The sequence below is a fragment of the Peromyscus californicus genome, unplaced genomic scaffold (genome assembly GCF_007827085.1).
Source record: "Peromyscus californicus insignis strain IS unplaced genomic scaffold, ASM782708v3 Scaffold_23__1_contigs__length_62951481, whole genome shotgun sequence".
NCBI lineage: Eukaryota > Metazoa > Chordata > Mammalia > Rodentia > Cricetidae > Peromyscus > Peromyscus californicus.
The window spans coordinates 38378217-38390470 of NW_026294534.1; the positions used below are offsets into that span (position 1 = coordinate 38378217).

Consider the following 12254-nt stretch of genomic DNA (forward strand, 5'->3'; position numbering starts at 1 on the left):
ACTATGAGGACTCTGAGAGCCAAAGCCATTCTTGAGTAAAAGGACATCAAAAAGAGGAACATAATTTATCAAACACCACCTTTTCAGATCAAGAGACTGATTTTGGTTCTTGCATCTTAAAAAGGTAATATTTAGGAGGCAGAGCCAGGCGGATCTCTGTGAGTTCGAGGCCAGCCTGGGCTACAGAGTGAGTTCCAGGAAAGGCGCAAAGCTACACAGAGAAACCCTGTCTCGAAAAACCAAAAAAAAAAAAAAAAAAAAAAAAAAAAAAAAAAAAGGTAATTTAAAGGTAAATCTCCTTTATTTCAAAGTAGAACTATACCTTGTAGTTTATAAATCCTGCCATTGTCTTAATTTCCAGAATATTAGTTTCATGGGCTCTCAATTCATGTACAAGGTTATAGGCAGTCCTATAATTCCTAAGTAAACATAAGGAGAATGGTTAATTATGACATAAATTAGTGTTTAAGATTCCTAAGAACAATATTATTATAACAGACACTACTTATACATTTCTTACCACTCAATAGCTCAATAACAGCATATATATAACATATATATATAAATCGCTAATATTCTAAGAAATTATTGATTACTAGTCAATGACGTCACAACAAAAAGACCCACCCATGTGCACTCTTCTTTCTATCATTAACTAGTCAGTCAATAACAAGTAGAAATGAGTTAAAAACTGAGGGTAAATTGGATGTTATCTAAAATTACACTAAAAAACAATCCTTTAATTCCAGTACTTGGGAGGCAAAGGCAGGAGAATCTCTGTGAGTTCAAGGCCAACCTGGTCTACACGGTGGGTTCCAAAACAGCCAGAACTACATAGAGAGATCTTGTCAAATAAATAAATAAATAAATAAATAAATAAATAAATAAATAAAAGCATTGTTAACAAATATGCATGTGTGTATTTGTGTATATTTAAGACAGTCTCATTAGATAGCCCAGGCTGGCCTAGAATTTGTTATTCAGCCAAGGCTGGACTTGAACTTGTGGTCTTCCTGCTTTGGTTTCCCAAGACCTAAGGAGATGCCACCATGTCCAGATAAGGTTTTTTTGCTTTTTAAGTACCACCGTAAGTTTCTCCAAGGAAAGTAATTTTAGCAACAATGGTTTAAAGACAGAACAAGTCACAGGCATTTTAAGGGCAGGTACACAGAAAAGGGCTAAGTAAACAGTATTAATCTTGAATAGAGGCTGCAGAGGAGAGAAATATCTTTAGTGGATCCAGTACAGGAGAACAGGGAAAGAAACCAGCCCTAAGATGGGAGGCAGTGAGAAAAAGTGGCTTGTCCCTCACCCTCTCCAGCAAATGGTTTCCTCTACAGCATTAGTTTTTATAGCAGTTCTAAAACTGAAGGTCGTAACTGATGTCGCCCATCCACAAACAAAAATAAACTACATTAAAGCCAGCTATTATTTTGAGCTACTGCTATTTTCTCCTCAAGTATAGGGTAAATAACTGATTCCTTTTTAAATCCCTTTCTACACTGCCACTGTATATACAGAACTCTGAGCTAATGCAGAGAGAGATCATGTTTTAGTAAACTGCGGTTGGTAAAAACAACAGAATAAAATGTCTGAGCATGTCAACACACCTGCCACTGACCTTCAGGGTCCAAGCAGGGCCTTTCAACGGGAACTGATGTGATAAACAAGTAATGATAAGACTTGATTTGAACTGAATACATGAATAATGGTTATTATACTTGGAAATAAGTGTCAAGAATTTCACTGAATACACAGATAGAAAAAGAAAACTAGAAATATGAAGACAATTGTTTCCTTTAGATCATGAAATTTAGTTAAATTAGACCAGGAAGTTTATGAAAACTTATTTTTAGCATTAAGATAGAAAAAAACTACTTATTAAATATCTGAATATAACATGAATACCTTAAAATCAAGGAGACTGAGATTCATAGATGGCAATTAGTATGGTATTATTAACATCAAGGTAATAAAGATGTAGTTTGAAAACAGAAACTTACTTGAGAGCATTTTGTGTATCTTGTTTCAACTCACTGAAGAAAGCTATTTTGAACTGGTGTCTAACAAACAAAAGCTGAGAAGAAAGATTAAAGAACGGTTAGATGCACACTTTAATGTGAAAATGATATTTATTAGGATGCATTAAGGTATGAGGAAAATTATTCAAAATTAAATACACTATGATTCCAACAAGGACACAGCTAAAAAGGCTCCCAAGAGCTCTTCTTGGAGTAAAAGGGTTTGAAACTAACTTTAAGGGCAAAAGAATCTAATTTGAAAACAAATCCATTTTTAAGAGCTAAAGAAAGGGCTGGAAAGATGGCTCAGTGGTTAAGGGCACTGACTGCTCTTCCAAAGGACCCAGGTTCAAATCTCAGCACCCACATGACAGCTAACAACTGTCTGTAACTCAAAGATCTTACCTGCAGGCAAAACACCAATGCACATAAAATAAAAAAGTAAATAAAATAAAATAAAATAAGAGCTAAAAAAACTTTTGAAGTACTAAAACAATTTAAAATATCAGTACTGCAGAAATAAGAATCATCTAAAAATAACCATAATGAACAATCTGCTTTTGAATGCTTCTCATTAGTTTTTAAATGTACCTGGTGTGTTGTTTTATTCAGAAATTCTTTATGAGATTTCACCCTTCTGATCTCATTGTAGTAATAGGTCTGGGCATGCTCATAAAACGCATTTTCTAACCTGTTAATAAACAACAAACACATACACAAATATATATACATATATAGTTACTCAAAACCAATTCTTCTTAAGAATGGTATTTGTTGAGACCTGACAGTAAATTTGTGACCAACACTGCCTGTTCTACTTGATGATCAAGATGAAAAATGAAGCACTTTTTCTAGAAAAAAAAGTCTAAAATTAAGATCTCCCCTAACTGAAAATCATGTAAAACACGGGATACAACAGGTAAAAAACCTTGTACTTTATAAACACTAGATGATCTTTAAGAATACTTTCATCCCTACTATAATTTTATAAAACATCTGAAAAAAGATTTAAAATTGAATTGTGTTTCACTATTTTTTAGTCTACTAATATTTAGTTTAAAGGAATAAGAAAACTGATGGGGAGATTAGAAACAGCTGGCCAACGAGATGGAAATAACACTGATATTATTAAAGTCTGCTTCACGGTACAACTCTGAGATTCATGAGCCCCAAAGAAGAGGGCTGAGCAGAGGCCAGGAAGCAGTTCACACTCTTCCGGAGAAAGGGCGTGTCTGTTAGAGCAAGTGTTCGGGGCAGGACAGAAGTGAATTCACGGGCAAATAACAGGGGACTTCAAGATTCTCCTCAGAATAAACACAAGTTTAACCTATATTCAAAAGATTTTTACTGCTGGACAGTGGTGGCACATGCCTTTAATCTCACCACTCAAGAAGCAGAGGCAGGTGAATCTCTGTGAGTTCGAGGCCAGCCTGGTCTATAGAGTGAGTTCCAGGACAGGCTCCAAAACTACACAGAGAAACCTTCTGTCTCAAAAAAAACCAAAACAAAAACAAAACAAAAGATTTTTACCACATCTGAGGAAAACGGGATAAGTCAAAAGTTTTAAATCAAATGTTTTATTTATGTCTTTAGAGACAAAGTCTTACTGTGTAGCCTTGCAAGCTTTAAACTCACTACTGTAGCCCAGACTGGCCTCAGACTGGCAACCCTCCTGTCCCTGATTCCTTCATGATTGGGAAACTGTGTTTTCTAGGTTAGGATATTTTATTTTCAAAACTATAGTTTTAAAAAATGTTAAAATATGAAAATAAAGTTAGGTTCTAATCTTGAAACAATAATGTTATTAATCTAAACTTGTCCTTAAAATTTTATAAGAGAGAGCAATAAGGGACTGATTATAAAACACCTAGCGACAGTGAGAAATATTCTTATAGGTTATTCTCAAAGATGAGAAGATAACCTTCCCAAAGAAATTAGTTCCAACTATATCAAAGATAAGCATGTTTCAGTTTCCAAATAGGCTATGTACTCAGATAAAACATGTGTTAATCAAGTAGAACAGACCCAAGAACATATCGGCCTGGTTAAATCCTTTAAACTTAGTTAGACTTTGGGCTGGCGAAAGGGCTCAGCAGGTAAAGGTGCTTGCTGCCAAGCCTAACAACCTGAGTTCAATCCCAGGGACCCAGATAGTGGAAGGACAGAACTGACTCCTGTAAGTTGTCCTCTGACCTCTGCGACATGTGCATGCCTTTCTTCCCCGAGTGATTCATAAATAAATGTAATTTTAAAGCAAAAAACCTAGTTACATGAATTAAACCCTTCCCTGCTTTTAAGGAAACCAGGTTAGATAGTTGGAGAAAGTAATATGATCCTCACATTGGAGACAGGGTCTGACTTTGTAGCCCCAGGTAGACTGGGACTTGCTAATGCAGACCAGGCTTTTCATTTAGTGATTCACCTAGTGAACTTCACAGTCCACGGTGTTTTTAAGAACATTTTGTTGTTGATTGTAAAGAAAAGGCTCTAAGCTACCAACTTTGCATTCCTAAGGACCAACAACACTCTGATTTACCTTATAATGTAGCCCACAAGGTGGTCAGTGTGGGGCAGCACAAACAGAGACTTGCCTGAGAGTTCACACACATTGCACAAAGCTGCAGCCCGCTCGGAAGCAATGACATCTTCTCCTGTTGGCAAGCCCGACAGAAACAAAGCCAAGGTGTTAGTTTTCTGTAGTAAAAGTGACCCCAGTTTGTAACCAGGAATAGAGTGCCAAGGCCCTGTCACCAGGTCAGTACGACTCCTGCTCTCCCCGAGGACTTAGGGCTCCCAGAAGTTACTATGTTCATTCATATTTTCTCCTAAGAACGGCAGACAGGACAACTAATGTCCCCGAGGACTTAGGGCTCCCAGAAGTTACTATGCTCATTCATATTTTCTCCTAAGAACGGCAGACAGGACAACTAATGTCCCAAGCTGTTTCAAAAGAAAAATAAAAACGAGGGCAGCCATACAGGAAGGAAGTTTTTAAAACCTCAGAATGCTACGGGCTTCAACATGGCAACAAAAATTATTCTAGCTTATGAAAATCTGGGAAAGCAAAGGAAAGAATCATTTAAATGAATCATTTCTCTGGACAATATTACAAATCCTGTTTCTTTATGTAAGAGTAATTTTAAATAGCATCAGACAAGGATCACACTTTTTTTTTTTTTTTTTGGTTTTTCGAGACAGGGTTTCTCTGTGTAGCTTTGCGCCTGTCCTGGAACTCACTTGGTAGCCCAGGCTGGCCTCGAACTCACAGAGATCCGCCTGGCTCTGCCTCCCGAGTGCTGGGATTAAAGGCGTGCGCCACCACCGCCCAGCTAGGATCACACTTTTTTAAGCAACTGAATTAACCGTTTTGTCAACTGATACATGCATACGTGAGGGGCTCAGCAGAAATGAAACAGCAGGACTTAGCGTTTGTAAACTTCCTTTGTTCTTACTACTTATGACAAGAATTAGTTTGTGTACTACTGATATCTTTAACATTGGTTTATTTTGTGTGCGTATGTGTGTATACATATGTATGTGCATATTATGGATGTCTGCACCTGAGCCACAGTACCCCTGGGGAGGTCAGAGGTCAACTTTCAGGACCTGATTCTCCCCTTCCACCAAGTGGGTTCTGGAAGTCGGTTGGACTCAGGTGGTCAGCAAGTGCCTTTACTTGCTGAGCCATCCTTCTGGCCTTTTATTAGTGCTTTTTAAAAGTCAGCATACTGTCAGCCCCCAAAATGAACACGTAAAACATTTAAATACTAAAAAAAAAAATCTACCTCCTGGTATTAGCAATTGGGGCATAAGCAATTAATGAACCTTCCGATACCTGGAGGTAGAGGCGTTTTCTTTTGAATCAGGACAACTGCAACTTTTGTGTTTCTCCCCTGCAAACTCTGCCTGCAATGGAAAAATAACAATATAATTAACAAAGGAATTAACCTGTTTTAGTGTAACTATGTCAGGCTTCACATAAAACACGGGCTTCATAATCCAACTGAAGATAAATTTCAACTAAAAACATCAAGATCAGAGTAAATCTTTTCCTGCAAATGACCGTATCTGCCATGATGGCTTCCATTTTCAAAGTGTAATCTTACATCAAGCTTATCATCTTACTAAAATCTGCTTTAAAAGTGAAACTTAAGGGCCAGTGAGATGAGCTGAGTTGACTCCCCAATCCCACAGCGAAAGGAGAGACCCAACTCCCCCAAGATGCCCTCTGACCACACATGACTTGCCTCACAAATAAAATACATAAACGTAAAGATGATTTGAATGTGAAATTTCAACATACACCTCTATACAAAATTACAGTCAATGTACTTCTTCATAGTGATACATTAGTCATCCAGATAACCGCCTTAGAACTACATGGTGATAAAGCATTATGGGGACCAGTGAGACACTCAGAGCGTCTATGTCCGCTATGGAAGCCTGGCAACCTGAGTTAGAGCCCGAAAACACATGTAAAAGTTGAAGGAAGAAACCAACTCTCCAAGGCTGTCCTCTGACCCCCACACGTGTTGTGGCACACATGAACAAAAACACAAATCATGCACACAGATATGCACATGCACACACACACTAATAATAACTAGTTTGTAAGTGTCTGAGGAGAGTGCTAGAGAGATGGCTCTTAGCAATTAGGAGCTCTTGATGCTCTCCCAGAGGACCTGAGATCAATTCCCAGCAACCACTGTGGGGTGGCTCACAACTGCATACAACTCCTGTTCCAGGGGATGTGATACCTTATTCTGGTCTTTGCAAGCACCAGCATGTATGCATGGACGTTCGTGCATACACATACATACACACACACACACACACACACACACACACACACACACACACACACACAAATAAATTATAAATTATATCTTTTTTTTTAAGAAGTTCTTTGAAAAAAGTATCTTATGGGGTCTGATAATATTGTTATCTCCCAAAGAGATCATAGTATAGACAAAAAGTTGGAACGCCAGGCCAACTTGCCTTCTAAATTTCCTCAGATCCCTGGCACCGGATAGTTACTACTTACACTACCTCATAGAAACAGAATGAGGTTAACAGTCTCCAAAGCAACCACTGCAGTTTAAACAGCACTTAAGGTTAAATCAGTTAACCTTCAAGTGTTTGCACACAGGGCTGAGGCTTACCTGGCACACACAGGCCGTGGGCTCAATCCCTGACATCACAAACAAATAAGTCAGTGAGCAACAGACGTTTGCAAGTACCACAGAGGCCCACCAGCGTCGTACCTGACGATTTCCACCCTGGTGGCGCACTCAGACTGCTTTTCTTTCCACTGAGGCTCATCCCAGTCCAGTTCATAGAACACAACCACCAGGGCCGGCACCAGGGTCAGGTGCTTATTCATCCAGCCGCTCTTCAAGATCCCTTTCGGAATGTACCATTCATAGGACGTTCTCTGCCAACAGGGACCAAACTGGAATTACTTAGTAAGAACGGCACAGAAACCACTGCCAGAGGGCCGGGCACTTCATACGCATTTACTTCATTTGCTTCATTTGATACGAACACCACCCGTTTCTAAGATGAGGATGTTCTGGCCATCAGAAATTAGTAATAGCTCTAAGTGTTTGGGGGTTCTAATAGACTCTCAACCGCACAACACTACCCTTCCCACGTGAGGAAGAATGGCCCAAGCACAGGAGTCCTAATAATGCCCAGGGTCTGAGTTACGTGTAAAGAAGTAGTCAGTCCTTTCCAGTCTACCTCTATTCCCCACTCCTGTCTCTGTTCCTGTAAAATACAACCATCAAAAGTCTACTACAGCTCCATCCATTTACAGACACACTGCCATGATGCCATGCACCGTTCCTGTGGATGAAATCAAAATGGTTGAGAAACTTGTGAAACTGAATCTAACTCAAAAGTCATGGATTCTATAACGAAACTGCAGATGATGAATGGGTAATATGAGATCTTGCTTTTAAGGAGACTTTGTTAAAATTATGGAGATGTGGGGGTTATTTTAATGAAAAGAAAAGGGGGGCAGATGGAAAGGACATTTTCTGCAAAGCCTAGGACTCCCCGAGTTCAATCCTTAGGACCTACATGTTGGAAGAAGAGAACTGAGACCTCAAGTTGTCACTGGCCCTACACATACACACACACACACACACACACACACACACACACACACACACACACACACACACAAAATAAGTAAAAAATTTAAAAGAAAAAAATGTAGGTTCACAGTAGAGGAAGTATTAGTCAATCCTCTTGACGTTAAAAATAAATGTTATTACACATATGCATATATTCCATAGTACATGAAAACACCTGTTCTTCTTTAGGTCCAACAGTAACCTTTGGTTGCCCTGATAAACTCAGGAGTTTACACACACACACACACACACACACACACACACACACACACACACACACGGAACAGGGTTGGGAGTGGGGTGGGAAAAGGACAGAGAATGAATGGATACACGCATCCTAACGCCATTACCTTGGATCTACATTTTGGATATTCATGGTCACCTGGGAGCACCTTGAAAGAAATTGGTACCCGATCGGCTCTCCGATTGGCACAGAAAGCATCCCAGACTGCTCGATGGACAGCATTATAAACTACATCAAGGCCAGTAAGTGTAACAAAAGCCATAGGCCGACAACATAGTTCCACAGGGAAGTCCCACTGTGTGGGGCTCATGGTTAAGACGTCACAGAAAAATCTGAAATACAAATGTCAGGATATTCATAATTAATTTAAAAAAACCAACATCAATACTAACATATAAACATTAGAAAAAGACACAGGGCTCTGCATGTACACAGTCAAGCAAATAGAAGAGAGTAAAACTTTAATTCCTAAACTGAATTTATGAAAATTACTAATTGCATTACATTTTTTTCTCTTAAATTTCACAAAAAAAGTGGTAGTCAATTTTTAGACAAATTTTCTTTTTTCAGTAATCTTTCAAACTGTATAAAGTTTGGGATGAACAGGTAAGTGACGAAATTAAAACAGGTCTAGCCTGGCATGGTGGCACATGCTGCAATCCCAGCCCTCACGAGGCTGCAGCAGGAGGGTAAGCGTTCAACACAGCCTGGGGTAAAATAGTAAGCCTCTGTCTAAAAAGTGTTTTGTTTTTAATTCGAGCTGTGTGCCCTGTGTCAACCATAATCGATAAAATTAAAACATAGTTATTGACACACACACATATATATATATATATATTATATATATATATATAAAATCCAACTTCCTCTGTCTAAAAAGTGTTTTGTTTTTAATTCAAGCTATGTGCCCTGTATCAACCATAATCAATAAAATTAAAACATAGTTATTGACTTATATATATATATATATATATATATATATATAAAATCCAACTTCCTCTGTCTAAAAAGTGTTTTGTTTTTAATTCAAGCTATGTGCCCTGTATCAACCATAATCAATAAAATTAAAACATAGTTATTGACACACACACACACACACACACACATATATATATATAAAATCCAACTTCCTCTGTCTAAAAAGTGTTTTGTTTTTAATTCGAGCTGTGTGCCCTGTGTCAACCATAATCGATAAAATTAAAACATAGTTATTGACACATAGACACATATATATATATATATATATATATATATATAAAATCCAACTTCCTCTGTCTAAAAAGTGTTTTGTTTTTAATTCAAGCTATGTGCCCTGTATCAACCATAATCAATAAAATTAAAACATAGTTATTGACTTATATATATATATATATATATATATATATATATAAAATCCAACTTCCTCTGTCTAAAAAGTGTTTTGTTTTTAATTCAAGCTATGTGCCCTGTATCAGCCATAATCAATAAAATTAAAACATAGTTATTGACATATATATATATATATATATATATATATATATAATCCAACTTCCTCTGATTTCTCTGGAATTGCAAATATCCTCGATGTTTAGAAGATAATTCAAATAATGTGTGCATTATCTAATAGCTGTGTTCTCAATTTTCATAATATAAGATGATTTAATAGGTAAAGGAAGATCTCGAAGAGAAACACTAATAATGTAGGAAACACCTACAGAACATGCTTCTGTTGTGTCCTTTAGCTAAGTCTATAACAGATGCTGATATATACTGATGTTAGAAAATGATTATATATCCGGGACAGTCAAGGCTACACAGGAACCCTGTCTCAAAAAAACAAAAACAACAACAAAAAGAAGAAGGAGGAGGAGGAAGAAGAAACAGAAGAAAGAAGACAATTATATAAACATGTCATTATTCCAAATTAAGTTATCACTGTATTTTTAAAATAATTCCTTATTTCCAAAAGGATATATCATATGCTTCTTAAAGAAGTGATTATCATCATCGAATTACACAAAACACAGTGTAATCTCTGGGAAAACTGAAGTGTAAAATGCCACTTGATCCCTAAAATATGGACTATTTCTAACTGAAAAGTTATCTTTACTAAAGTGCTATCACATGCCTAAGTGCTAAAGGAACAATGGGTATTGAAAAATTATTTGGAAAGCTTGCCAGAAATGATGTATATTTACAACATAAGCTTGCAGAATTGCTTTAAAAGACTTATGGGAAGGATTGTACTATGAGGACAAAGAAATACACTGCTTCTAGAGAATTTAGGATGAAGAATGAAATAGCTGAGAAATGGTCAAAATATAATATGGCTACCATGTTTGTTTAATACCAGTCTAGACAAGAGTGCGAAAGACCCATTTCCCTTAATAACTCCAGAGTCTCAAAAGGAATAGCTGTAGTCCCTGAATATGGCGTGGACATAAGGGGAAGTAGAAAGGACTCACAAAAGTTTTAAATTAGTACTGCCTGAGAGGATTATAGTACGAGTCACATAAATAATGTTAAATGTTCCTGCAGTTATATTAGAAGGTAAAAGCTTAGAAAGCAAACTCCTGTAAACTCAGCACTCAGGAGGTAGGGGCAGGGAGACTGCTTCAAATTCCATAGTAGCCTAGTCTACAGGGCTGTTCCAGGCCAGCCAGAGCTAAGGAGATCTCAACATCCCTCCTCCCCTGAAAAACAGGAAGAGAAAGATACACAATTTCAGTTAACACTCTAACTCAAAAAAATTCTCCAAACATCACTATAAGTTATCGATGAACTTTTCAGAACTTTTCTGTATACTGTCTTCAGACTCGGGGGTGTATCTTATGCTCACAGCGCATCTCGGTGCAGACTGGCCCATTTCAAGTGCTCTATAGCCACCGTGGCTACTGTCCACAACTGACACTGTAACTCTCAATTACAGCCAATCCGTTCCAACAGGATCACGAAAACTACATCAGCAATCCATGTCACATTCTACTTTACAAGTTTTGGCACTTGCAATGGTCCTGCTTATGCCGTGAATTTCAAAGGGATGGCACAGGACAGGTGCCGACTGAATAGGTTTCAATCACACACACGGGAAAGGAACGGTTTCCTGATCTCCTGGAAAATAAATGGAGAAACCTGGCCAGCTATTGACAGGGAGGAGACATGCAGCAGTACAAAAGTAAGTCCTCAGCACCAGGTCACCTGGTTAGTGCAACAGAAGTAATGTGACAGCTAGCATAGAAGAGAAACAAGCTAACCCAACCAAAGTGGCTACTAAAGATGGCTGTCAATAAACAGGTGGATCAGGGAGCAAGACATCGGCTAGTAAGCAAAGATTCGGAGACGTCCAACTGCAAAAAGATCAAGCAAAGAACCATGGCTTGGTGCATAATCTACACTGTAGAGGAAGAGAAGGGACACAACCTGAGAAAAGACACCGTCCCCGGGGTCGCGGCATTCGGCTCTGTCAGCTACAACAGGGAAAGGAGAATAGCCTCACAGTCCCAGAAGCTGACTCAATCTTCCTCTATCAGAAACAGCCTCTCTATCTAGAAATAAATGCGTTCTTCTTCGCAGCTGAAAGAGAAATGCCAAGATTGCACCCGTGGACGCCACGGGAAAACGCAGGCCCCCACGCCAGCCCGGTTGGCCTGGGGCCCGGAAGGTCTCTGGGCCCAACTCACCCAGACCGCACGCCCTGGGCCCGCTGCAGCTGCGGCGAGTCGCCGCCAGCCCCGAGAGGACCAGGAGAGCCAGGCAGGGGCGTCACGGAACGCGGCCACCGAGTTCCGACAGCCGGAGCCCCAGCGCCGGCGGCAGAAGGTGAGACTTCCTTTTCCCCGCCTCCGCTGGCACAGGAAGCACTTTCTGAGC

At 38.9% G+C, this 12254-nt stretch overlaps 1 protein-coding gene across 2 annotated transcripts in view; it reads right to left on the reverse strand.

Moving 5' to 3' along the window:
* Trappc11 (trafficking protein particle complex subunit 11) overlaps nt 1–12218 on the reverse strand; it is a 45652-nt gene extending 33434 nt beyond the window's left edge. For both annotated transcript variants that reach the window (XM_052752262.1, XM_052752261.1), the window contains exons 1-8: nt 12065–12218; nt 8512–8737; nt 7286–7455; nt 5857–5927; nt 4558–4672; nt 2613–2712; nt 2004–2077; nt 323–419 (exon numbers count right to left, since the gene is read on the reverse strand). In XM_052752262.1, the coding sequence (XP_052608222.1) occupies nt 323–419; nt 2004–2077; nt 2613–2712; nt 4558–4672; nt 5857–5927; nt 7286–7455; nt 8512–8715 (831 nt within the window). In that variant the 5' untranslated portion in view covers nt 8716–8737; nt 12065–12218. The remainder of the gene's footprint in view (nt 1–322; nt 420–2003; nt 2078–2612; nt 2713–4557; nt 4673–5856; nt 5928–7285; nt 7456–8511; nt 8738–12064) is intronic.
* Between the last annotated feature and the right edge of the window lie 36 nt (nt 12219–12254).